General features: G+C 46.0%; 1 protein-coding gene across 1 annotated transcript; it reads left to right on the top strand.

The window, feature by feature from the left end:
- The first annotated feature begins 276 nt into the window (after positions 1–276).
- KLF9 (KLF transcription factor 9) lies at positions 277–25426 on the top strand. The gene is made up of 2 exons (XM_016214237.2): positions 277–991; positions 23468–25426. Exons 1-2 carry the CDS (start codon positions 487–489, stop codon positions 23695–23697), a joined length of 735 nt encoding a protein of 244 aa, XP_016069723.1. The 5' UTR covers positions 277–486; the 3' UTR covers positions 23698–25426.
- Positions 25427–27208: the final 1782 nt, after the last annotated feature.

Raw genomic sequence — 27208 nt, 5'->3', positions numbered from 1 at the left:
GTGGCGCTCGGTCCGACCCTTGCCACCCGCGTCGGGGTGGTCGGGTGAATGTCCTGGGTCTTCGGCTCCACGGAGAGGCGGAGGAGGGCGTGTACCTCTCTTGCAGTTTCCTCTCCCAGCGCCTCGGGGGCGTATTCAGTCGAAAAAACTTGCGACCGCCACGTGTGGCACCTTTCCAAGGAAGCCGGCTCGGAGCGGTGGGCGCGCCCGTCGGGGGCTTCGCGCCGGGCGCCGGGGACCGCGGCGGCGAGAGGCGGCAGCGCGGCGGAGCCGGGGCCGCGGCGGCTGCGTGCGGAGGCGCTGGCGGTTACGTAAAGATGAGGGGCTGAGGTCGCCTCGGCGCTCCTGCGAGTCGGAAGCGCCCTGCGCCCCCGCCCCCTTGGCCGCCGCGCCGCGTTCGTCGTCCGAGGCCAGGGCAGCGCGAGCCGAACCTCCGCAGCCACCGGCAAGTTTGACCGCGCCGCCCGGGCTGCTGTCGCCCGCACCATGTCCGCGGCCGCCTACATGGACTTTGTGGCTGCCCAGTGTCTGGTTTCCATTTCGAACCGCGCTGCGGTGCCGGAGCATGGGGGCGCTCCCGACGCCGAGCGACTGCGACTCCCCGAGCGCGAGGTGACCAAGGAGCACGGCGACCCGGGGGACACCTGGAAGGATTACTGCACACTGGTCACCATCGCCAAGAGCTTGTTGGACCTGAACAAGTACCGACCCATCCAGACCCCCTCGGTGTGCAGCGACAGTCTGGAGAGTCCGGATGAGGACATGGGATCCGATAGCGACGTGACCACCGAATCTGGGTCGAGTCCTTCCCACAGCCCCGAGGAAAGACAGGATCCTGGCAGCGCGCCCAGCCCGCTCTCCCTCCTCCACCCCGGAGTGGCGGCGAAGGGGAAACACGCCTCCGAAAAGAGGCACAAGTGCCCCTACAGTGGCTGTGGGAAAGTCTATGGAAAATCCTCCCATCTCAAAGCCCATTACAGAGTGCATACAGGTTAGCGGCGTCGCCCTCCCCCGACCTCCGGGCTTGGTTAACCTTTGGCCCGGCAGCGATCCCGGGCGCTAAGGACACCCCGCTCTGCCCACGGGGCGCGAGCGTCTGGGATAAGATGCTGTGTGGCTCTCTAAGTAGTTGGAGCGAGCAGAGGGCGGGAAGCGCGCCCTTCCTGACTGTCCCCCAGCCTCTGGAAGCCGCGGAGAGCGCTGAGCCGGCGGGCGGAGTGCGGGCCGGGCGCTAGCCCCGCGCGCGGCTCCGCGGGCAGCGCTGCCGCCCCTCCCCCGCCGCGCCGCGCCCCGCCCCCAGGGCTCCCGCACCCGGGGGTGCCGGGGCCGCGCCGCCGGGGGGAGGCTGGCGGGGGTGGCGGGGTGGAGAGTCGAATGGCGCCCCTTTCATCTGACTCCCTTGTGGGATTGCAGAGGAATGCCCAAACCTGGGAGGAGTGGCACGCTGCGCGCGGAGGTTGCCCTTTGAGTGACTAAGGGCCGTTTCGCTGCGTGCCTGCTACTTTTCGGGGATTGCCAGGGTGGTTTTAAATTTGGCCAGGAGTCCCCAGAGAGGTTTAAAATAACACGGCTTCAGGCATCCGAGGAGCTAGATGAAGTGATGGTTGGTGGGTTAACTTCGCGACTAGTTAGCCTCTTTACTGAGGGAGATTTCAAGAACTGGGCTGTTGTTGTTTCCCCCCCACGTGGCGTATGGTCACGGTCCACCCTGAACTGGGCAGTTAGGGAGGAGGAGGTGTGGTCCTTGCTGGAGGTCAGGGCTGGGTAATGACTGCTGAAACCTTCTGGAGGCCCCAAGGAATGGTGTCTCCCAGGGAGAGCAAAAGGCAGGGCCGGCCGGGGGGATGTGACTAGAAAGACGTCTGCGGGAGAAAGTGGGCTTTGGAGAGTTCCGGGACGTGGTCAGCCAGTTCTGTTGGTTCTGTTTAACATACTCAGAGAAAGTTGGGAAGCGTTGACACTTGGCCATGCCACCTCACCATCTTTAGTAAGGCTCCTTTACAGCGGCCGTTCTGAGAAAGAAGCACAGGGCTGGGGCTTCTCATGAAGCTCCTTTCCCCTGTGCTATGACGCCAGGCTTAAAAGGTGGTTGTTGGAGGTACTTGGAAAAGTATTGTCATTTTTGTGTAATTTTTGGCACTTTTAAGATGAGACTTTGGGTCTGTGGTTTTAAAATGATAATTGGTTGATTTTGTTTTGTTTTGCCTTTTAAAAGAAAGGCCACGTAACTGCATCTCATATTTTGTTTCCTTTGGAAAGTGCTTCCCGTGGAGGTGGCTGCTGGCACAGGAGGAAAACAGTTTCCTCCGTGGTTAATGCAAAATCAGGCTCTGTTTGGGGTTGTCATCTAGGCTGCCATAAAACTGCCCCTTTTAAAGTTTGTATCTGTAAGGCTGTGGGAAGACGCTGCCTGAATTGGGGGATGTGACCTTAGCGTGGCTTGCCAGGGGTGAAATAGGGGTGTATTAAGCGGAGGGTGTTACTCACCAACAGCTGTTAGGCGGGCCTGGCTGTGTCAGCCATGTTCCCGGGGTTCGGTGGTTCACAGGGACACCCACTGCCACCTTGAGCAAAGGCACTTTCTCCTTCAGGGAGCTGCCCAGTTGTGCAGCTGGGGAGGCCTACAGTGCTTCTGTGTGAGCTACCTGAGTCTACCCGACATGGAAAAACATTCCCAACATTCTGGACCATTCGGCTCAGTGTTTTTTCTCAGGCATTTACAGAAATGGCTGCTTATGTGTGCGTGCATGCGTGCATGCGTGGCGCTCTTTAATTCTCCATAGGCAAGTCAGCTCAGCTGTTTCAGGAGAACCTTTCACACAGTCAAGAGTGGAAAATGAAGTGAAATGTTAAGCCATTTTAAATGCTACAGTCTTTTGAAACTAGTGATATCGTGATTGCAGGTGTCTTATTTATGTTCTGGGGCTCTGTAATACCAGGACATGGTTGAACAAAACCTCAGCCTCTGTAAATATCGACAGAAGGGAACTCCTGCTAAAAAGGGGCTGTGTAAAGGCTACTCTAAATAAGGGATCTGTAGGAGGTTTCATACAGCTTCCAGTTAGATTGTCTTTGGGGTGGCGTAAGGAACGTCCTGATTTTCCTTTTGCTGGTATTAAACCCAGAGGTGAACAACAGATAGCAGTTGGAATGTCTGAATTCTTCGAAGATTTTAAGAGAAAAAATTCTAACCACACCCGATGCTCCTTGTGGCCCAACAAGAATCCCTCAGGCTGTTTGCTTACCTTCTCTAAAGCCTCCTACCTCTGCCCCGTCTATAGAATCTGTAGCTTTAGAAGTTGAGTCATTTAAACAAATTTACATTTAATTCAATACAGCTATTTCTGTAGCATCCTAAGAGAAGAGATGCTTTGGGGAGCAGGCTGAGCTGGGTTCTGATTTGTCCTATCGTTTGCCAGTTGTGAGACCTTAAGCAAGTTACTTGATTCCAGAGTTTGCAAGACCTGTGGCTGAATTTGCTTTGCACATCTGTTTGGCTTGGCCAACACATGGTTTAAAAAACTTAATTAGTTACCAATATCTGAACATCAGATGATTTCGGCACAAATCCAGATTTCTGGCTCTTCTGGAAAAATCGAACGATCTGGCAATACTGGGCCTGGTTTCCTGCTTAACAACAATTGGCTTGAACTGATTTTTCTTTATATGGGGCAGTGCCCCTTATTTTAATCATTTATGTTGTCTCTGTTGGCATTTAAGTTTGCAGCCTTGGCTTTATTTGAGCCTCAGTTTCTTATTCCACAAAGTAGGGTAGTATCACTGAACTGAAAGATTCTCGTGCAAAGATAATATCTATAAAGCGCTTAATAGGATTCCACACACAGTAGCCCCTGAAGAAATGCTGGATCTTACAGTTTGTGTGATGGGGTGGGGGGACTTCAAAATTAGGAAACAGGAGAAAGTTACTTTTAAGTTGTACATTAGTTTACATTTTCCAGTGCTATGCTCAATTTGTTTTTCTTCAGCCTCTAGATGAGAAATCTTCTCAGGTGATATATCTCTAAAGTTTAAGCAGTGGATCCATGGTTAATCCAAAAAAAAAAAAAAAAAAAAGTCCAAATACACTGTTTCCTGTTTCCAGACATTTTGGATACTTTGTAATATTTCATATTAACGGTTAGACACATTGGAGTACTTTCCCTGAAAAATATCTAGCATATTATCTGAAAATGCAACAGATTTTAAGTTTATCCTGGCACAGCATCACAGACCACACCCACATCACTGCCCCCACCTCTGCGTACACATGCGCACACACACTGACGGGCACACACACTCACTCCATGGTCCCCTCATATCCCCACATCCACACCCACATACAACCCCACCACCCAGTACACACCCCAAACTAGCCTCCACACACACCCACTCAAACCCACTCACTCCCCAGGCTCCTGTACCGGCATCCCCTCAACGCCCCCCTCCCCACAAGTACTTATGAAAGGTTTATCTCCCCCGGCCAGGTGCTCAGGTGTTTGGAGTGTTGTCCATACGCCAAAAGGTTGCGGTTCGCTTCCCAGTCAGGGCACATGGCTAGGCTGTGGTCCCACCCCTGGATGGGGTGTGTATGGGAGGCTGCCCATTGATGTTTCTCTCTCACATGATGTTTCTCTGTGTGCGTCTCTCTCTCTTTCTCTTTCACTCTCTCAAATCAATTTTATAAAAAACACCAAAAAACATATTCTCCAGTGAGGATTAAAAACAGAGTTTATCCCAAGTTTCCTGACATTGCAGTCACCCTGTACATAGAGTATATGTATGTTGAGGATGGGGGCTATCTTTGGGGGAAGGAACCAACTACATCCAAATTCCATATCAGAAGTCATCGGAACTGCCTGATGTGGCGTCGCACTAGGCTGACCTCTCAGTGACAGAAACCTTAGGCCTTGTTTTCATGCCAGGTACAATTATACTCTATTTGGAGGGACTTAAGTCAGCTCCCTTCAAATGGTGACAATAGGTTGAGCTTGATAACACTGTTTACAGGATTCTGAAAATTAGAAAGCCCTAAATCCCAGCCATCCCAATTTTTTTTTTTTTAATAGGGCAAAAGGAAGTTTATGTAAAACAGAAAGAGACAAGAGCTGCAAACACCCCAAGAGTGGCCGCTTCTGTTTCTCCTTACTCGGGTTGAACATTTCTCCGAACTACTTAGACTCCCTGGCTGAAGGGCCCTGCATAGCCCCCACGGTGGAAATTATCTTCCACCATGGGAAGCAGATTTTTCTGTCCTCTCTAGGAATGTCCAGCTCTAACTGGGGTGGGAGGTTCCTTCCCTGAGACTGAAGTTTTAAATCTTTGCTTATATTTTGCAGGCTTGCTCTGTGCCTCTTGCACTCTTCTCCCTTGATGACTGCAAAAACCTTTAGGGTCAACTGTTTGGTTCAGGGGAATCTAGTGCCATCAAAGGTGTGAGAAGGACCCACTTCCACTGCCCAGGAGGCAGGGGTTCAGGGACAGGGCAAGGTCTTGCTGTGGCCACGCCCCTAGGCTGGGAGCCTTAGCTCAGAAGTGGGCTGCAGGCAGCCCCATTAACTGGCCCCTGCCCAGTCTTCACCGCCCCTTCTCTCTATGAGTAGAGACGTCTCTGCCCCATTCCTCTTTACAGAGGACTTCCTAAAGTGACGTGGAATGGTATTTCATAACCTGACATACTTCACCCAAGATAGGTTTACAAGTAAGCCTGGGTGGGGCTTGCACAGATAGTTTTACTACCTTGTGGGGTTTTTTTGTTGTTTTTTTTCCCCATTTTCTCTCCCTTAAGGAGACTTGAGACTTTTTTCCATAATTGACCTCCCCACCATGGCATTTTAGTACCACGAATATATTGTGAGCCATCAATAAATATGCTGTGCCCCTTTAGGAGGCCACAAACCATTGTAATAGCCAAGACTTTTTCACCTGCCAAAGTTCTAATTTTTGCCCCCTTAAGGGCGATACCCCCACCCACCCCACCCTAGTGAGACCGGCTAGACACAGTCTCGCGGATCCTGTCAGGAAAATAATCTACATTCGAGGAGGGAGTGAAAGGCTGCGCGTGGCCTCTAGCCATACAGGATGATAGGTTTCTAAGGACTGCAAGGATGTCCTATGGGGATTGCTTTTGGGTTTAGGACAAGAGGTTAAAATTCCCTTGATTCCAAGGACAGATGGCCGGCCGCTGTCGGAATCTCACCGTCGGGACGAAGGGCTGTTGGGGATTCTAGCAGCTCCTTACTCCTAGTCCCAGAGGTGGGAAGGACCCGTTGCTGTTCTTCCTCGGTCCCCAGTCCGTCACCTTCCATCCAGCCCTAGCAAAGGAAAAGTGGGGTTGCCTTGGAAAGCTTCGGCTGCTGGCAGGGCTACTGTTTCACCACAGAAAGAACAAGTGGGGTAGAATTGCAGAGTGAAAACGTTGTTTCCCTCGATTCTCCTCTCAAATCAAAGAGAGGAGAGAGAGGGGAGGGGTGCAAATGGGGCCCAGGTTGGGGAGGGAGGTACCAGAGTAAATATTTTTTGATGTTTTGATGATAACACTCCATTACTTTCAGATGCAAAGATGTAACCTGAGGGAGATGAATTCTTGGACTCTGAACATGAGGGTCAGATTTACGTTCCCCTCTCAATTGCTGACGCTTATCAGCAAACATCTGTGAGACATTCCCAGCTTGAACTTCCCAGGGAGAAACATCATATGACATACTGGGAAAGTGGCTGACTGACAGTGGTCTTCCTTAATAAGTTCATTGAGAAGAAAAGTGGGTGGATGATTTCCCAGTACTTATTTCAGGAGCCGCGGAAACAACTTGACATGCCCAGGTCAGAGTAGGCTTTCTAACCCACCCATGTGATTTCTGAATGCCTGATGAGTGTTAGCATTCTTGATTTTTTTTTTAAAAAAAAAAGACCACAGCGTTGTCATTTTCATTAGTCTTGACTTCCAACCCCCCCCACCCCCCACCCCGATGTTCTCAAGCTTGGAGAAAGCTTGCCGCCTTCCAGGCTTTAGCTGCTCAAATCCTCCCCCACACCGACCCTCCCACCTTTTCCTAATGTTTCTCCAGCAGGCCCAGCTCCACTGAAGAGCATGAATTAGTGCCTAGTAATTGGTACAAAGGCACTTTCTGTTTCTATGCAACACACGCAAAAAGGAGGGGCAAAGGGAAGAAGAAAAAACACCCACAGGCAGTTAAAAAGCAGAAGAAATGGGATCCTCTTTAGTGGTCTTTCAGCAATCCTGCCTCTCACTCCTCCCCACTTTTTATGGGAAGTTAGTCACAGGCCTGGGCCCAACTCAGAGCACTTGGTGGCAGCAGTTGCTAGTATTGTAAATAGAATTTGGAGGTTGGGAGTGACCTTGAGAGGTCATCACATCCATCGTTTTGTCTCTAAAAACAGCATCTGCCCACCCTGTCAGGTAGACAGGGACTGTTCCAGTTAATCATTTCGAGGGCCTTGGACAGTTTGGAAGTGCACCACCAGGGTCCAGATGCTGGCTCTGCCTTGACCCGCATGTGACTGTGGACATAGCATGGACTCTTCCTGAACCTCAGGGTCCTCAGCAGCACAGTGAAGGCACCAAGTACTCTGGAGGTGTTAAGTGTGAAAGGCCCCAGCTTGGCCCAAGTGGAGATGGCCCTTGGTTGTGAATTCTTTTCAGTTCTTTGATTTGAATTCTTTCCCACCATGCTCTCCTGAGGATTTCAATTTGTGGTAACTTTTATTTTTTAAATTTTTATTTGACCTTGGTTTAAAGATCTGCTTCGAATTAACCAAATTAACTGAGTAAAAGGACAGAAGTGGAGTCAGCCCTGGACCTCTGCCCTTTTATTATGTATTATATACTCTGTGAAACAGCCCAAGGCTCAGTGCCTGTGAGATTTCCTACTCCTCCCTTCCTGGAGCCCTCCTGAAACTTTAATACCTTTTTGGTGCCTTAGGGCCAAGAGTAAACATTTGTCTTAGCCAGGCCTCAAGCAGTCCCCTCAGCAAATAATAGGACTAACATTATTATTCACAGAGAATGCCTTCCCACTAAAGGAGTGAGATGCATTCATTTTTTTTTATGCATAGGATATTCCAAGGCATTTATTTCCGTTAGTGCTTAAAGCCCATGTTTATGATGCTTGTACCAGCAGGCTTCCCTTTTAATCCCAGTTTATCATGACCTATGTTAGCTTTTGGAATCCTGAAATGAGAATTCATCTTCTGGATCTGGAATCTAAAAGTTCTAGAGCTGCAAGAGCCAGCTCACCATCTAAGCCCAGGGCCACTGGGCCTTTGACATTTTTTCTTTTAATGAAATTGAGAATGATCACAACTTTGAACAGGAGAATGGAATTCAGCCCTGATTGATCCTTTTTAAAAAGTGGGAACATTATTTAAATAGGTTAAAATAAAGAGATGGGAGCTTGAGCCATACAAAATTAAAGACAAGAATTTGAAATGCAGGCAATAGTATTTGTATTATACAAGCTTTGAACATTTTTCCAAGGCGGGTCTTGTTTTGGAAGTGAGTGACTCCTGGAGCAGCTGGCTTGAACCAAAATGAACCAGTGGGGCAGACAGAAGTACACAAATCCTGCCTGAGAATTATGGAAGTTTCAGACCTCAAAGAAACCTTACAGATCACCTTTGTTCAAAAAGAGAGAGGGGAACAGAGGGATTCACCATCTCTCCCTTCCAAGGAGCCAGCTTTGATGAGAGAGAGGCAGCTGGAAAAGAAGAGTAAAGCCTGTGATGAAGAGATCAGACCCCTCAAAGGAACCTGAGGCGAGGTCTTTATCTGCAGTAGGGATTAGTAGGTCTTTACCTGCAGGCCTTTACCTGCAGGCGGAGCATAGGCTTTCTGATCCCTCAGACCTGTGTTTGAACCCTGCCTCTGCCACTCTTAATTATAAGAATTTTCTGAGCCTCAGTTTTCCCATCTCTAAAATGGAGTTCAGTAATTTTATACCCATGAGACTTAATTCAGATGAGTCATTTAAAGCATTTAGAACAGTGTCCCCATATATTGAGTATTATTATAATTTAAAATATAATAATTAACACGTGTTGCCCAGAAAGCCCTTCTTCCTAGAATTTTTGTTTACAATTCCAGGTTAATCCAGTAGCAGCTCATTTATTTAAATAATTTTTTTTTTTTAATATATCTTTATTGATTTCAGAGAGAGGAAAGGAGCGGGAGAGAGAGAGATAGAAACATCAGTGATGAGAGAGTCATTGATCCGCTGCCTCCTGCATGCCCCCGACTGGGGATTGAGCCCGCAACCCGGGCATGTGCCCTGACCAGGAATCGAACCCTGATCGCCTGGATCCTAGGTCAGCACTCAACTGCTGAGCCACGCCCGCCCGGGCCTAAATAATATTCATTTATTGGGTGACTGTTAAATGCAAAGAGTTGTGTTGGATGTTGATAGCAGGCACTGTGAATGTTGCAAAAAATAGTAATAACAATAACAGTAATAAGGTAAATTATTAATATTTGTAGTAATATTAATAGTGATAATAACATCCACCATTTATTACATGTCAAGTTCCAAGCCAAGTGGTTGACATACATTGTCACATTTAAACCCACAGAAGTCCTATGAGATAGGAAAGTACTCTTATTCTCATTTTATAGGAGGAATTAATCTTGGGGTTGGTTAACTTAGCCCAAGGTTACTCTGGAATTTGTATGTTTCTAAGTGCTTAGAGTTGTGCATGTATGGTTGTTGACCTGGGCCTCTTGGGTTTCTGCCAGTGGGAAGAGATCCTGAGTTTCCATGGCTCTCTTGGATTTGGCCCTAAAGCTGCCATTCTTTAGCTCTCTACTCTTGTGTTCTAACTCTGGCTTGTGGTTGGTTTTTATGAATCTTAGAAATATCTGTAGAATATTTTGTAGAAATCTTGGACTTGGATCAAACCTGTCGTGTCTTTTCCAGTAGTTATCCAGAACCTGCTTCCTTCCAGTTATGGGTACATGGGTTCTGGGTTCATGGCTGTATTATTCAGGACCCTTGGTTGCAAGCAACAGAATCCAATCTTGGACTGGCTTAATAAAAAATAGAACTTTATTGGTTCAGATTACCAACACATCTGGGGTAGCTCTAGTTATAGGTATCTCTAGATACAGGTACTCAGTGTCTGTCTTTTCCTGGCTCAGCTTTGCTGGTTTTTGCTTTGGCTTCTTTCGGGGGCAGGCCGTCTCTGAAGGGGGCAGTAAGATGGCTGACAGCAGTTCCAGACTCCCATCCTGTCGATTCAGGAAGCCCTGAGAAAGACAATTCCCCTTTCCTAATGATCCAAGCAAAAGACCCAGACTTCAAGCTTCATACCTGAGTTAGAATGTTGTACCTGTCTCTGAACTCAGTTATTGAGGCATGGAGGAGTCACATGCAATGTCTGGGGTTGTGGGACGGTCACCTCTGGAATTGTATAGACTCAGAGTGAGGAAGGGGTGGTTTCTAAAAGGAAATTCAAGGTCTGTTATTTATTACCCAAAAGAGGCAGTGGATGCCAGACAGACTCTCTCTGTCCGTTTGGAATTACAAAGAGGATGTTCCAAAGAGCAGATTTTGACAAAATGAGAGACAGATTAGTGTGACATTTTTTCTCCAAATATTTCTTCCCTTTGAAGAGAAAGGGCTTTGAACTATCTCTGAAGTTCAGCCTAAAGTTAGGTCACCAGTGCTGTGCTACATGGTCTTGGTAAACATAGATGATTTCAACATGTATGTCTGGTGCTCAGGCCCACACCTGTAGAACTACCTCCGTGGGTGTTCTGGAAGCCAGTACCCAAAGCCTCACGGGAGCAAGTATCATGGCAGCCATGAGAGCAGTAGCGCCATTCACTTAATCTTAATCCAAGTTGTCTGTCCGTTTTAGTGCCCAGAATGGTTGTCACCCTGTGTGCTGATCGACAAAAGCCGCATCTTTACAAAGATGAGCTGTTTATTTGGTGAAGCCCATTGGGACTCACAAGTCTATTTAGTGTGTATAATACCCAACAAAAACACCATAATAAATCATAAGAGGCAAAAATTAGATCTTAAAAAACACATCAAAATGACAAATCCCTGTGCTGCCATAATTCTACAGTCGTTTGTACTATTGCCGTTTCAACGAAAACAAGCAGCATGACAACCAGACAGCTGGCTTTCCCTCTTTCGTGTTGCAAATCATGCCCACGGCCAGCCACAAAATGCCTGTCTGGTGAGCATTATCCCACTGAGGCGGAGGTTCTCAGCATGAGAGAAACATGTGTAGTCCCCCTCCAACCTGAGTCATTTCTTCTCAGCATCCTGCTTGCCCAGAAATTTCGAAACACTGCCCAGGAATGCCTGCCCAGGGAGAGCCGGGGACGTCAGGCAGGGCTGTTCAGTAAAGGTTGGATGCTCAGACCTGCCATTCTTTGTAGTCCTGAGTGACGTGCCAGGCAATACTAATTAGTGGCTCCCTTCAGTAAAGCTTGACAAACCATTTGCCAGTGGCCTCCGTGACATGTGTGAGGAGGACCCATGGTCATCACAGCCTTACTCGGAGGTTGAGCCCAAAGAGGAAAAGCTAGAAGCGCGTGCTGGAAGAGCGTCGCTAGTGACCCTGAGCCACAGCCTGGCTGGCAGGCAGAGTCGGCCCTTACTAATCAGGCACCAGCCTCCTCTCTGGTACTTTCCTCCTTTGCCCATTGTCTTTTCTCTGTCAAAGGCTTCAGCTTTCTGAATAGCAGTTGTCCCCAGACTGGAAGCTGTGGATACTACAAATAATTTTACCGAAGTGCACAAATGGAGAGGTTACCCTTATGTCCACTAAAGATGCCTCAAGTCCCGGTGGCCCTTGTAAAGTAGCTGTGCGTACTGGATAAGAACCTGGGTGTGCAAGGAGTAGCTATCCATAACCAGACTTGAGTTTTCAAACCCCTTTACCCCATCCCATTTCTGCTGTTAATGCAAGAACTTGATCTTGGCAGTTCAGGGCCTCTCAGTCAATTCTCTGTTAAACTGTATCTTCCTTTGGGTAGAAGTTCACAAAATCAGAGGTCTCTCTCCCTCCCCCTTTGCCTTTCTTTCTCCTGGGAGCGATCTATTATTTGTTAGGCAAGCAGCTCACCTCTGGTTTTGGCATCGTGGGAGGGTTGTCCATGTTGCATGTGACCCTTCAAGAAGGTGGTCTCCCCTGGGGTGTCGTGCACCAGCTGGGTTCCGGGTCCTGATGAGCTGGTCGTCTCTGCTAAAGAGGGCCTCTGTGCAGTGGCTCCAGGTGTCAGATCCCTGCACTCTGTGACTCAGTCCTCCTGTGGCCTTTTCCCAAGTGCTTGGTCTCTGACTCAGGAACACACAAGAACAGACACTTGGAAGGGTGCAGAGCTGCGAGGTATGCACTGAGACCTTTCTCTCAGGGGAGCTGCCCAACTCTTCTCACCAAAGTCATTGTGGGGACTTCCCTAGAGGGGCTCATACAGGCTCCGGGCATGCTGTGGGCCAGGTGGCAGTGGCCACTCCACTGTGACCGCCCAAGCTTGTTTCTAAAAGGAGAGCAGAGATGGCCAGACACTTAGAGACCTCTGTATCTGTTCTCTACACACAGCCCCCCTCATCCCTCTCTTTCCCTACAGCTCAGGTCTTGGTGGGAAACTGGCAAATCAAGAGAGTTTAAGGACTTCGGGGTCTGCTTTGCATTTTCAAAACTCTATTTTGAAATGTAAAGCTTAACAGTAACTTCTCATAAACCGTCTCTGCCCTCCCCATGGCAATGCATCTGGGAAGCAAGAGAATTAGAAAAACATGCGGTAAAGGTCTCTCTCTACATCTAGTTAGGGCCTTTGCTTTTCTTTCACATCTACTCTTGTTTTGTACTCAAAACTGAAGGAGGAATTTGAAAACTGGTTCCAGTCTAACGGTGTCCTTGGCACATCCCCTGCTGCCTGAGTCGGCTTTATATGATACAGGACAGGTTTGAATTCAGTAGTCATAAAAAATCACCCCAACTGCAAAGATTCTAGGAATCTATGTTCTCAGGATAGTTTTGCCATCAGACTTTTGTATCTGTTCACTATTTAGTGCTGGTAGGTTTATTTATTATTTCTCTTGTCCCACAAACAACTGGGAAGACGCTTCTTCATCTAGCATGGCAGGGGGAATGTGGGCGTGGGAATCAGCTAATCTGGGCCAGGGCCTGGCTTTGTGGTCATGGGGAGGTCACTTCATCTCTGCTGATTCTGAGTTGCTGAGATGGGGGCCATGTAACTGAGACACCAAGACATATCTCTAGCTGGGTTGAGAACCTAAAGAGTCAAAATCTATTGTCTGCCATCTTTTACTGAGATCCCAGCACACGAGCTGCCTCACCAGTGAGTTGAGGTTGGGGACGTGCTAGCACTTTTCGGACAGGCTTGCTTCCTAGACACCAGCGTGCTCCAGTGAGGAAGTGCTGGGGACAGAGGTCACAGACACACACCCACTTCCCGATTCAGAACCTCAAGTATGGGCCAGCTGCTTTCCACAGATAAACACAGGGGCCAGGAAGTAAAATCGCACATCCAAATGCTATACTGACTCTGTGTATCAACACATAAAATATAAAAGGAAGCCAAATCTCAGGGGGAGGGGAGTGCAGAGAGGAACCGCAAGCAAATGGGAATATAATGGGATGGCATTCAGGCAGGCTTCCTTTTCCAAAGCCTATCAAGTGGTTTTATTTTTTCAGAACATCTACATGTGTTGGTAGCAATATTTTTGGCATACAGGAGGGTTTTTGTTTATTTTTGAGTCCAGTATGAATTGGAATGATTTATGTAGGGAAATGGAGAATTGCCTGTACCCAGAGGTGGCCTACATACCTCCTCTATCAAGTGCGTGGGTGCGTCTGCACTTGAGGGGAATGGAATTGAAAAATGAAGCAAAGGCTCACATCTTGTCCCTGCAAGTTGACGTCGCTTTGCCGTAGGTAGTGAGGACAGGTGATAATGGACGGGCCACCAAAGGCCCGTGGGCAGGGCAGGTGTGTGGACACGTGCCCCCAGCCTGGGCCCTGAGGAATGCTGTGTTGGTCTCTGGGCTTTCCCGGCCGGCACAGTCTCAGTCCAGCTTCCCAATGAGGACAGCCTTTGGTGGGGCAGCCCTGCGGTACTGTCTGCGTGACCCCGCATCTGAAGGGAGATTCCTGCCTGTTCTTACAGGGGCCAGTTTCCTTTCACATAGAGAAAGAGAGGAGAGGGGGAGGTGGAAGAGGGGTGAGAAAACCAACGTAGTTTGTTCTGCAAGTTTCTCACTTTCCAGCAATTTATTTGAGAAAGAAACAGAATGAGTCCTCTCCTTTCTTTGGTCTTGGACACCGGAGTGCTCCAGTAATTTCTCAATAGAAAGTAAATTCTCCCCTCTCCATTCCCCACGATTACATAATCCCCTCATGGAAAAATTTAAATGCAGGCGCACACACCATTGTTTCCTTTATTTTCTGTAAGACTTTTTCCTGACTTTTTCTCGTTATACATTTGTACTTACTGTTTAAAAAAATGAGAAAATATAGGGGGAAATTACAGAAGGAGGTTACTCTTTATCCCCTTAGCTGTAGATAACTACTATTCACATTTTGTATCTTTTCTTCCAGGATTTTTTCTCTCCATACATGTCCAGACACTTACACAGCAGATCATACTCTTTGCTTAGCAATGCACTGCTAACCCATTTCCATTTCATTATGTAACAACAGTCTAGTGCCTTTTTAACAGGTACATATTATTCCACTGTGTGGTTACACTTACATCTATTAAACCAGTTCTTTATTTTACACATTTAAATTGTTATTAAGATTTATCTTTTATAAACAATGCTGGTATCCCTATATATTTTTGTGTTCCTATCTAATTATTATCAAAAATAATTTCTAGACGAATATATTGCCAGATGCCCTGGATCAATTATAAGTCCCATCTGTGCAATGCAGGGCCAGTTTCTTCCTGCCTCCACCAATGATAGATATGTGAACATACTTTAATATTTTCACATTGGTGTCTTAATTAGTATGTTTTGATCATTTGTGAGATCGAATATATTTTTATATGTTAACCATTAATATTTCTTATTGTATAACTTGTTTGCATCCTTGCTCAATTTTATTAAATTGGGCTATTCATTTTGATTTGCAAGGGTCCTTTTTGTATTATAGATTTTAGCCTGTTGTTGTATGTTGCAATTTTCTTTATTAGTTCACTCTTTTGGTTCTCAAATTCCTTTGAAATACATTTTTGTGTATTTCTAAACTATCCTTTATAAGTTTTATTTCTTTACATTTACATATATCGCCCATTTTGAATTTGTTTAAGTGAAAGGTATAAGGTAGGGATCCAGTTAAAATTTTTTTTAACCAGATGTCTATGCCATTTATCAAATTAAACATCCTTTAATTCACTGGGTTGCAGCATCCCATCCCTGTAGTCTCGAGTTTATTTTCAGACTTGAGTCTGCTCCACTGAGTTGTCTTTTCCTGTGCTAGTATCACACTATCTTAATTATTGCAGCTTTACTCATACATTTTAATAACTGGTGTTGCAAGTGCTCACTTATTATTGTTCTAATGCAGAAGTTTCTTGGCAAGTTGAGCATACTGCTTCTTGAAAATGAACTCTAGGATAATTTTGTCAAGTTCAAGAACAAAGAGTTTCTATGGGGTGTGTTAATTTCATAGATTCTGATTTCATAGAATTTGTATAGAATTGCCATAGTCTCACTATTGAGTCTTACCATCCAAGAGCATGGGAAATGGTCCATTTATTCATTTTCTTTTAAATTAGGGTTTTCTTCACACAGGTCCTTAACTTTTGTTGTTAGGCTTATCCTGACTGGCTGTGGTTATCATATAAGAACACCATTGCTCTTTTGTATGAATGCATTTTTAATTTATATTCGTTTTTCAGATATCTATCTTAGACTTTCCAAATAGAAAGTGGTATGGACTGTGAATAATTACTATTTCACTTCCACAATTTGCTTCTTATTTTGTTACCTAGTTGCACACTAACATTTCCTGAACAACATAAATGGTAGTGATGATGGGGGTGGGTGTCCACTCATGCTTTCAGCTTGACTTTAGAGGGAATGCTACCTTTATTTTACTATTGACCTTGATGGGGAAAGGTTTCAGATCTATATTTTTTATCTTGTTAAAGAACTATTTTTCCACTTTCCGAAAAGTTAAATACTATTTTGCGTTTGTCAAGACAAGATATGTGTGGGGGTGTGGGGGTGGGTATATTAGCCAGTTAAAATGGAGAATAATATCAATATGATTTCCTAATATCAGATTTTCCTCTCATCTCTGGAATCCTGCTTGATTTTTTTGCAATAAAAAAACACTCCTCCTCCTCAAGAGGCAGCCTTGATGTTGTATATCTGTGAGAAGCTATCATTCTTAACTGGCATTTTCAGAGTTCTGTTCTGAAAAGGAGACCTAGTTCCCTTAGGTTTCTTTTACTAGATTGGGTTACTTTTGCTAGAGGCAATGGAAGCTTCAGAGTTTGTATTTTTATTTATTGGTTTTTAGAGAGAGAGAAAGTGGGGAGAGAGGGTGGGGGGTGGGGGATTTGTTGTTTCACTTATTTACGCATTCATTGGTTGATTCTTGTATGTGCCCTGTCCTGGGATCAAACCCGAAACCTTGGTGTATTGGGACAATGCTCTAACCAACTGAGCTACCAGCCAGGGCTAGAGTTTGTACATTTAACTTTCTTGCCTTGATTAAGGTTAGCCCATTTTAGGCACCTTCTGTGGAATTGTGAAAGGCAAGGTGAGAAGAACCAGGTGGGAAGGGGCAGTATTGGAGCATAGGCCTCGCAGACCCCAGGCCAGGACTTCAGTGGCAGCCTGTCTGAACCCAGGGGAGCCTGGACAGGTTTGGGTGTGTCCAGTTAGCAACCCTGCACTTTCAGGCCTATCCTCTTCCTCCCTCTAGATCAGAGGAATAGAACCTTGTTTCTGCCAAGGGCCATTTGGATATTTATAACATAATTCTCAGGCCATACAAAGTTATCAACTTAAAAATTAGCTAAGGCCCAGCTGGGCATGGCTCAGCGGTTGAACATCGACCTAGGATCCAGGAGATCGGGGTTTGATTCCCACTTGGAGCACACGCCCGGGTGGCGGGCTCTATCCCCAGTTGGTGGCGTGCAGGAGGCGGCCGATCAAGGACTCTCTCATCATTGATGTTCCTGTCTCTCCCTCTCCCTTCCTCTCTCTAAAATCAATAAAGACATATTTTAAAAATTAGCTATGAAAAAAGCTCCTAGATTTATTGAATTTTGAGTCCCACCTGCAGTTGCCTCGGCAGGGCCAGACCAAAGGACACAGCCCGCGGGCTGGATGTTCCCCACCCCTACTCTAGATGAAGAACTCAGTACTTCATTTCAAGACTTTACTGAGAAGAATAAGCTTCACTTGGCGTAGTCACACTAACGACCAGGGGGAGTTCAGGCTCCTCCTTAGAAGCAGTGAGCCGTGATTTGTGCTAAATAGGCAGGCACATAGCCGGCAGGCTCCACTCCACTTCTCTTGAACCCACTGGAGGCCCAGGAGACTTCTGGAGGCCTGACCTGTCTCCGCAAAGAGAGTCTTTTACACATTTGGTGCAGTGTTCAGGAGTGGTTTTGATCAGGTTTATTTTATACCCTGAGCTGAGTCTGTCAGCAAGAGGTGCTTAGCTTGTTGCTGAAAGGGGAGGGGAGTGTTATATAAATAATGAAAGCGCAGAGAAACTTGTGCTGTTAACAGCTCTGCTCCAGTAAAGCAGAGTTTATTGTGTCACTGCCTCTGGGTGTGTTTTCCTGTGAAGGCCAGAAATAAAGCACAAGTGGGTGTCTGTTCCTTTTCTCCCCCCCTCCAGGAGGATGGTAACTCTCATTAATCCTAAAGACAAGTTTAAATATTCTTTAATTGATAGTTGATTTGCCATACGATTTGTTTGGTAGGAAGAAGGTTAACCATTCTTTTTGGGGCCTTAGCACTGAGCTAAAAGAAAGGACCTGACTTGACTGTCCTCTTGCTGTGGGCAAGTCATCACTGCTCTCAGGCCTCCTTCCTCCTCTGACATCATCTCTGGTCGAGGTTGGCCTGAAATTCTGTTCCTTCTCTACAGATGATTTCTCCATTCCATACTTCCATAGGTGTGAAACATGCATCACTTTCCAGATGATACCTTATTATGTGTCTATCATTGACTAGCATGCGGAAATGTACCCCATAGTAGGTTGGTTGTATGCAAACTCTGCTGGGTCCAAGAGCTGGGTGATGTTAAAAGGCTCCATGTTGTGTAAGTCCCAGGAATAATCCAGGGTCCCTTGCAGAGACACACTGCTTGGCTGGCTTAGTGTGTTATAAAGTGTTGAATCTGAATGCCTGTCAGAGGGAAAAGCACACTCTGGTTGGCCATGGATTCCACCACGACCCATGATCTTATACACCTGGCATTTCACCCTTTTGTTTGTTTGGTTTTTTTGTTAATCCTCATATGAGGATATTTTTTCCATTGCTTTTCAGAGGGAGTGGAAGAGAGGGAGAGAGGAGAGAGAGAAAGAAACATCAATGTTCGAGAGACAGATGACTGACTGCCTCCCTAATGTGGAGCCACACCGGCCAGAGCTCACCTGTTTTTATTATGTGACTGGCTCCTAAAGACAATTGGATTTACACCAGGTGGAAGTTCAAATCTTCAGGTGGAGATCAGGGATTGGCCAGCTTCCTGTAAAGGACCAGACAGGAAACATTCTAGGTGTTGTGGGCCGCACAATCTTTTTTTTTTTTTTTTTAATATCTTTATTGATTTCAGAGAGAGGAAGAGAGAGGGAGAGAGAGAGATAGAAACATCAATGATGAGAGAGTCATTGATCGGCTACAGCCTGCAACCCAGGCATGTGCCCTGACTGGGAATCGAACCCTGATCCCTTGGATCCTAGGTCGACGCTCAACCGCTGAGCCACACCCAGCTGGGCCGCACAATCTCTTGTCACAACTGTTCACCCCGCCGCTGTAGTGGAAACGCAGCCGTAGATGATACATGCACGAATGAGCCTGGCTGGGTTCCATTCCGACTTTGTACATGGACATGAACCGCATATAACTCTCTCCTCTCACACAATATTGTTCGTCTTTTGATTCTTCCCCCCAACCATTTGGTAAAAAGCAAATCTAAGAATGGTGTTTATACAGACGGCAGATCACATTTGGCCTGTGGGCTGTAGTTTGCCAACCCCTGATTAAGAGCGTTGTTCAAAAGCTTCTAATGCTTTTCCAAAGGATCCGAGAAGAATGACAACAATCCCAGAGCTTTTACACAAGCAGCTCACTTCCAAGATATTCTTTTAAATGCTTGGAAACTGCAATTTTGAATTAAACAAGTTATATGAGTTGAACAAAGGCTGCTACTGACTGGTTTGTGCTGGGCTCTGTGGGTGGCCTCCCTTCTCTGAAACACTCAGGAATAAGAATGCTGGGTCAGTGACAGCACCTGGGTTAGAAGCAATGAGAACAAGCATATGATGACAACTTGGAGGGGCAGGGAATAGGCTGTAGCCATCAGGTCAATTGCAAGTGAATTCAATGGGAACGGACCCCGATTACACTTGAAATATACATAAATTGTGAGCATTGATACTCAATAGTTCTCCTGTACATACAGCTGACTCAGGCCTCGTGACAGTTTTCCACTCGCGCTCACTTCCATGAAGCCACCCTCCTACACAGAGGACACGTCTTATTTCTTTTATGATCCCAGCACACAGCAGAATGGTCTTCTGGTCCATTTTTTCCCACAGTGGAGATAGATCCATGCCAATAAATTAACCTCCTCTCATGACTCACTTGAAAGAAACATGTGCTAGTGAGTAAGCTAAGCCTCCTTACCACTGACTGCTCCAATAAAACCACGTCTGATGAGTGTTTGTCCTGACAAGCATTGAGAAAACACCGCCCTTTCCTTTTTATCGCTTTCCTCACCAAGTCATAAAGCAGTGGGAGAGAGCTCCAATAAAGACAGAGCGGAGAGGGGTTTTTTGTTTGTTTGTTTGTTTGTTTTGGTTTTTCCAACTCATCACTCTCTGAATTCTGACCATTTTTTATTTATTTATTTATGTATTTATTTATTTATTTATTATTTTAATATATCTTTATTGATTTCAGAGAGAGGAAAGGAGAGGGAGAGAGAGAAATAGAAACATCAATGATGAGAGAGTCATTGATCGAGCCCACAACCTGGGCATGTGCCCTGACCGGGAATCGAACCCCGATTGCCTAGATCCTAGGTCGACCCTCAACTGCTGAGCCACACCCCGCCAGGCCCTTTATTTTTTAACACAACATGTATAAAAGAGCATTTCTCCACGGACACATCACTGGGCTTAGAGAAGACTTTGCTGCAGTCTAAATCTGGAATAGCCCGGAAGTCTGGCCTAGTGATCCGGGAACTTCTGAGCCGGCTTTGGTCCTGGGAGCAACCTGGAGGATGGGCAGGCTCAGCATGCATGCACGCGCACACATGTACACGTGCACACACGGTTGGAGCATCTACTAAATGCTTGGCAGCACAAGTAGCACAACAGTCAGATGTGACTTTGTCTTTGCCCCAGGAAGGTCACCTTGTTGGGTTGTGACAGCCTCCATTGCAGCTTTTGCTCAATTTCCACTGAACTGGGTAAAAATGCTATTTAATCCAACCAGAGTGACAAAGTGTAGTTTTCTACTTCACCTTGTTGAGTTTTTTCAGAAAGTTCGGTTTGAAGCTCTTTTTTTTGTTTGTTTTGTTTTTGTTTTGTCCCTACCAGAGCCAGTGAGCTTCCTCGCGCATTATTACTCCCGGCCTTGGGTAGGGCTCAGCATTGATTGGTTTGCTGTTGCCTCTTGCTGCTGTGGCTTTTCAGCCCAGAGTACAGTGAGAATTTATACCCCCGAGTGGCGAATTCACCTATAGTAGTCCCCGCTTCACGGTGTCCCTTTCTGCGGTGTTAGTTACCACCACAGCCAACAGTGGTCTTACAATATTAAGTGGAAAATTCCAGAAATAAAGAATTCATAAGTTGTAAATTGTGTGGCATTTTGGGTAGTATGTTGATCACTCTGCTGTGTGCGTCATTCCGCCTGGGGCGTGAATCATCCCTTTGCCCTGTGTGTCCATGATGTCTACGTCCCACGCCTGCTAGTCACTCAGTGGCCAGCTCAGTTATCAATAGACTGTCCCAATATTGCAGTGATGGTGCCCAAGTAGCCCTTATTGTTCTTAGTAATGGCCCCGAAGTGCAAGAGTAGTGATAATGGCAATTCGGATATGTGGAAGAGAAGCCATAAAGTGTATGTATGTATAGGAGGGGAAAAAACATATATATATATAGAGAGAGAGAGAGAGAGAGAGGCTCTAGTACTATCTGTGGTTTTAGGCATGCATGGGGTCTTGTAACATATCCCTGTGGATTGGGCCGGGGGGCTATTGCATACAGATTCGTTTTGCCCACTTTGGGTTTCCCACGAGAACACATGGGCTGGAGGGGTTGCGATGACCATTGCTCTGCTTAGAGGACTGCAGATAAAACCTTAGTCATGTAGAAGTTGTCATGAGGTGACGGAGGTTTGGTTTTGTTGTTATTACCATTGTTTCCACATCTTTGGCACAGGTTAGGAGGAGCTGGGGGAAAGAATGAGTGACTTTTGGGTGATTCAGACGCTCCGCGCTGGACAGCTCCCAGCCTTTGGAGTGTCTGGGTTCCCAGAAGGTGGGGACAGGAGAGAGAAAATACTCCTCACACCTACCAAAGGAGTGCCTGGAGAGTACTGTGGAAACCAGGCGCTGTGTGCCCTGAGCCTGTGAAGCAGCTGCTTTGGGCTCTGCTTGGAAAGGTGTGAAGAGCAGGCAGGCGCTCGGAGCTGGGGGGTGGCAGTCACTCACGAGAGGAGCCAGCAAGACTCTCGTCTTAAACAGTTTGTTCTGCCTTCCTGCTTGTGTGTCCCCCAAACATGGACACAAGCCCTTCCCTACCATTCTGGGGGTCAGGAGGCCCCCGATGCTGGCCTGACAACATCTAAAAGACAGGGTTTAGCTGCATTTTAAATGGGACTCAGACAATAATGTGAATTTGAGAAAAGCAACTGGGATGGGGAGGGGTGGGGAACCACTGTTGAATGTTAGGCCTCTATTTCCTCATCTGTAAAATGGGCCACCTCCGTGGGGTATCTTGTGGGAATTCAGTGAGATAATGGTCTTAGCTCTGTTCTTGCACTTAGGTTATTATTTTAGAATAATGTTGGTTCTTCTTTTATGGGAAATATGGAAGAAACTCAGATTGTTTAGTCTAGACAAGGAAAGATTAGAGGAAGACATGTGAGCTGAGCTGTCTTCAGATATTTAAAGGATTATTATGTGGCAGAGGGAACAAACTTATTTTTAGATTGCAGAAAATATGACTTAAAATATGGCCTTCGCAGGGAGGCAGATTTTACATCAGTGAGTGTGTGTGATGGAGACGTTGAGGAACAGCAGGCATGCTTGTCGCATGCGGGGCTCCCAGTCACCAGACTTGCTTAGAAAGCGGCTGGGTGACCGCAGCACTCGGAGCTCGGGAGAAATGCTTGCTCCCCATGGGAGGTTACTTGGACTAGATACCTCAGTTCTCGCCCATTTCTGCGATGCCGTGAAATTCAGCAAAGGCCTGAGTTTTTCACTCTGGGAAGACTCATGAAACCAACCGCTGTGTAGAATAAACCAGAACGAATAATTTCCAAGGCTCTTGGGGATCCATTGGGTACGAAACAGCAAGGTCATCTTAGAGAAGATGATTCTCAGCAATTTCTTCATGGTATTAGTTTTCTAGGGCTACCATAACTAAGCGCCACCGACCAGCGGCTTCAACAACAGAAATTTATTTTTCACAGTTGGAGGCTAGACATCCAAGACTAAGATGTTTGTTAGAGATGGTTTCTCCTGAGGCTTCTCTCCATGGGTTGGAGATGGCCGTCTTCTACATGGCCTTTCCTCTCTTCTCTTTTTTAATGGTTTTATTGAAAGAGGAAGGGAGAGGGAGAGAGAGAAAAACATTGATTTGAGAGAGAACCATCAATCAGCTTTCTCCTGCACACCCCCTACTGGGGGTCAAACCCACATGTGTCCTGATCGGGAATCAAACCGGTGACCTTTTGGGCACGCAACCAGCTGGGCACACTGGCCAGGGCATCGCCTCTTCTTATGACACCAGTCATTGGCTTAGGGCCCAGCCACATGACCTCACTTAACCTTAACTATCTCTTTAAAGACCTTGTCTCCAAACGCAGCCACATTCTCAGGAACTTTGGGGGGCTAGGACTTCAACATATGAATGGGGTGCACATCATTCAGCCCATAACACTCACATGCAGAGGACTTATCCTTGGAGTCAGGGATTGTGGCCGTGACCAGCCTTCAGAATTTCTGTTGCGTGTTCTTTAAACTGTATCCTGTCTTGACCCCCTTCTCGTAGGTGAACGGCCCTTTCCCTGCACGTGGCCAGACTGCCTTAAAAAGTTCTCCCGCTCAGACGAGCTGACCCGCCACTACCGGACCCACACCGGGGAAAAGCAGTTCCGCTGCCCACTCTGCGAGAAGCGCTTCATGCGGAGCGACCACCTCACGAAGCACGCCCGGCGCCACACCGAGTTCCACCCCAGCATGATCAAGCGGTCGAAAAAGGCCCTGGCCAGCCCCTTGTGAGGTGCTACCCACGGGGGCCAGGGAGGGAGGCCCGGAAAGACAGAACTACTCCCAGCAAACAGACACACACGTGGAAACAGCCCCAAAGAGGCGCGCTGCCAGCACAGGAAGTCCTGTCCTTTGGTCAATATTCTGATTTTCCTCTCCCTGCATTGTTTTTAAAAAGCACATTGTAGCCCAAGGTCAAAGTGCACTCTTGGTCCCCTTGCAGAGGCAACTGAACCGTCTCTGACTTTTGGAGGGAAGGCAAATGTTTTTTTCCCTTCCTTTATTTTTTTTGGGGGGGGGGTGATACTGGGTGGGGGGAAGAGGGGAAGGTCAAGACTGGGGCAAAATTTTAAAGATTCAACACTGGTGTACATATGTCTGACTGGGTGAGTCGACCTGTGGCATCACAGTGATTCCGGGCCCTTCCCGCTTGCTGTCTCTCAGAATTGTTTTTGTACCTTTTAATGTAATGACGAGTGTGCTTCGGTTTCTTTAGCAAAACCACTCTCTTGAATCACGTTAACTTTTGAGACAAAAAACGCCATAGCACAGCTGTCTTTATGCAAGCAAGAGCACATCTCCTCCAGCATGACCTGTCATCTAAAGACTTGAAAACAAAAAAGTTACTTATAGTCAATGGGTAAGCCGTCTGAATTTATACTAATCAAGACAAACCTTGGAAAGGTTACACTAAGTACAGAACTTTTAAACCTTGCTTTGTATGAATTGTACTTTTTGAACATAAGCTGCACTTTAATTTGTAATACAGAGGATGAATAAGTTAAGTTCATGCTTTAAGGATAGAAGCGGACATTCTTTTTGGAACCACGTTATAATCTGCTTATTTTACAGTATACACGTTTCCCTAAGAAATCATGACAGATGCGAGGGCAGAATATACACAGCAGATGCTGAAGGAGAAGGAGGGTAGGTTTTTGGGTGTCTTTTTTGTTTGTTTGCTTTTTAAATTTAAAAAGAAACAGAATTTTGACTCTATTAACTTTTCCAATTTTTTCCGGCTGTTTTAGTTCACATCACCTTATTGTACCATAATGCCACGAAGGGAGAGGGCTTTGACTCTGTTGGGTTTTATTTGAATGGGTGCGTAACAGTAGCTAGCTCTGGAAACACCGATTTTTTCAGGGCGGGGGGGAGGTTTGTTGGTCTCCTTCCCATGTCCCTACAAAACTCCCACTAACAGGTGCAAGAGTTATATAAAATGAAAAGGGAGCTGAACTGTGAAAAGAAAAATATACCCCTATAAGCAGTGAGTGCCAAGGGAAAATACCACGATGATTTCAGAGGAGACCACACAGATGTCCCTTTTGGAGACCGAAGGCTCGTGGAATCCATAGGAACAGCACATCACTGTACCTTTTCCATCAGAAGCCTCACCACTATGTATCTTGTATCCAGGTGTCTACGGTGGCCTAAACCACTACATCCATTATACGCCATTTACCGGAAAACTTCATTTTGGCCCTTACATGGTCAAAAAAACAAACTGAGTTTTCTAAAGAAGAAGGAACCTCACACAGGGGAGTCAGCAGTGATGGTGGGAAATGTTTACATTTTTTTTCTTCAGAAATAACGCTTTCTGACAGTTTTATCTGATATTTAAAACGGGGAGCTCCGGTGCACTCGAGTTCACACATGTGCTATACGACGTGTTGTGCGAAGCCAGGGTGCCTCCCTACCGGTGAACTCGTCACTTCACCCGACACATGCTCGTTCCCAGTTCAGAGCCAGTGCGGGCTCCCGCCGCAGGCACGGGTTCCAGCTGACTCCCGCTTCCAACACAGTAGCCATCGCTGGCATGGTGTTTTTCCTTTTCTTTCTTTTTTTTGTTTAACCAACATAGTTGCATCAGTAGTTCTATAAAGAGAACTGCTTTTAACATTAGGGACTGGGAGCAGTCCATGAGATAAAATGGAAAGTGTTTTCTCACGGGAAAACATGTCAGGAAAAATAAAGAACACTTTCTACCTCTGTTTCAGATTTTTGAAACGCTTATTTTAAACCAAATTTTAATTTCTGTGTCCAAAATAAGTTTTAAGGACATCTGTTCTTCCATACGAAGTAGGCTAGGCTGCCTATTTCTTACAGAACTCATGGGGTGGTTCTGCTTGTGATCCTCTGCACGCGGCCTTTTAGTGAGAGTTCAGTTTGGGGTTGCCTAGCAACCCACCAACTTGTACAAACTCATCTTTCCCTCACAGAAAGAAATGAAGGAAAACCAGGCAAAGTCAGTGAAAGACAATCTTTGTAGTTTCAGGAGTAAATCTGTTATGTGGCTTTTGTCCAGCACTTAGATGGATGTAAATGCAGCAACTTGTTTTAAAAAAATGCACAATTTACTTCCCCCAAAAAGTTGCTCCTTGCCTTTTCGAGTTGTTGACAAACACACATTTGATATTCTCTTATATGTTATAGTAACGTGACGTATAAACTCAAGGCTTTTTATTCTTTGTGATAAATCCTGTTTTAAGATGTCACGAAACAGGAACCAGCATTCTAATTAGATTTACTATATTGAGATATGGTTCAACTAGGACTACTAGAGTTCATTGAACACTAAAACTATGAAGCAATTACTTTTTATATTAAAAAGACCATGGATTTAAGGTACAAAAAATCCAAATGCAGGATAGTAATTTTTGTTTACTTTTTTAACCAAACTGAATTTTTTGAAAGACTATTGCAGGTGTTTAAAAAAGAAAGGAACGTTGTTTTATCTAATACTGTAAGTAGTTGTCATATTCTGGAAACATTCAGTAGTTTTAAAGTTAAGATAACTCCTCTCCTCGGTTAGGGAAGAAGAAAGCCCTTCACCACTGTGGAACGATGCCCTGGCGTTAGGTCTGTCTACATCATGCTTCTTTTGAGAATTACACTTGGTAGTAGTTATAATTACAGAAACTGATTAGTTGTAAGTTTGCAGATAGATTTAGCACAGTACTCATCACTCTGGATAGACTGCGATGTTCTCTCACACAGACAAGTGATCTGTAACACTGTAAGATACTGATCTTTACAACTGTTTAATCAGTTTTATTTTTGTACAGTATTAGTGACCTAAGTTATTTTGCTGTCCTGTTTTTGTAAATCAAACAAAATTATAATAGAGGATTCTGACAGTAGGTATTTTGTACATATGTATATATGTTGTCCAAATAAAAATAATAAAAATGATCAAGATTTCATTGTTCCTGCCGTTATGTGTTTTAAAGGCGGCCTATTTTGCCACGAGAGGGGTTAGCCCCGTGCCTCTCAGCATGGGCGATGCTGTGCAGACCTCTGAGGCAATAGGTGGAATGGAGGCTGCTCATAACCTCTGTGTTATGCTGGAGGACAATATTTGTATTTTCAGGTAAATTCTAGAAGGTTTATAAAGCTCAGGCTAGGCTGGGGTGTGGTAGGAACTGGTCAGAGAATGTTAGAGACTCAGATTGTGCTTTTGAGACATGACATCAGTAAGAACACCAGGTTGAGGTCTCAAAGGCAGAGCAGTGGGACCATTAAG

Source organism: Miniopterus natalensis, chromosome 12 (assembly GCF_054644295.1).
Source record: "Miniopterus natalensis isolate mMinNat1 chromosome 12, mMinNat1.hap1, whole genome shotgun sequence".
Classification (NCBI taxonomy): domain Eukaryota; kingdom Metazoa; phylum Chordata; class Mammalia; order Chiroptera; family Miniopteridae; genus Miniopterus; species Miniopterus natalensis.
This window is presented reverse-complemented; position numbering and strand designations above follow the sequence as displayed.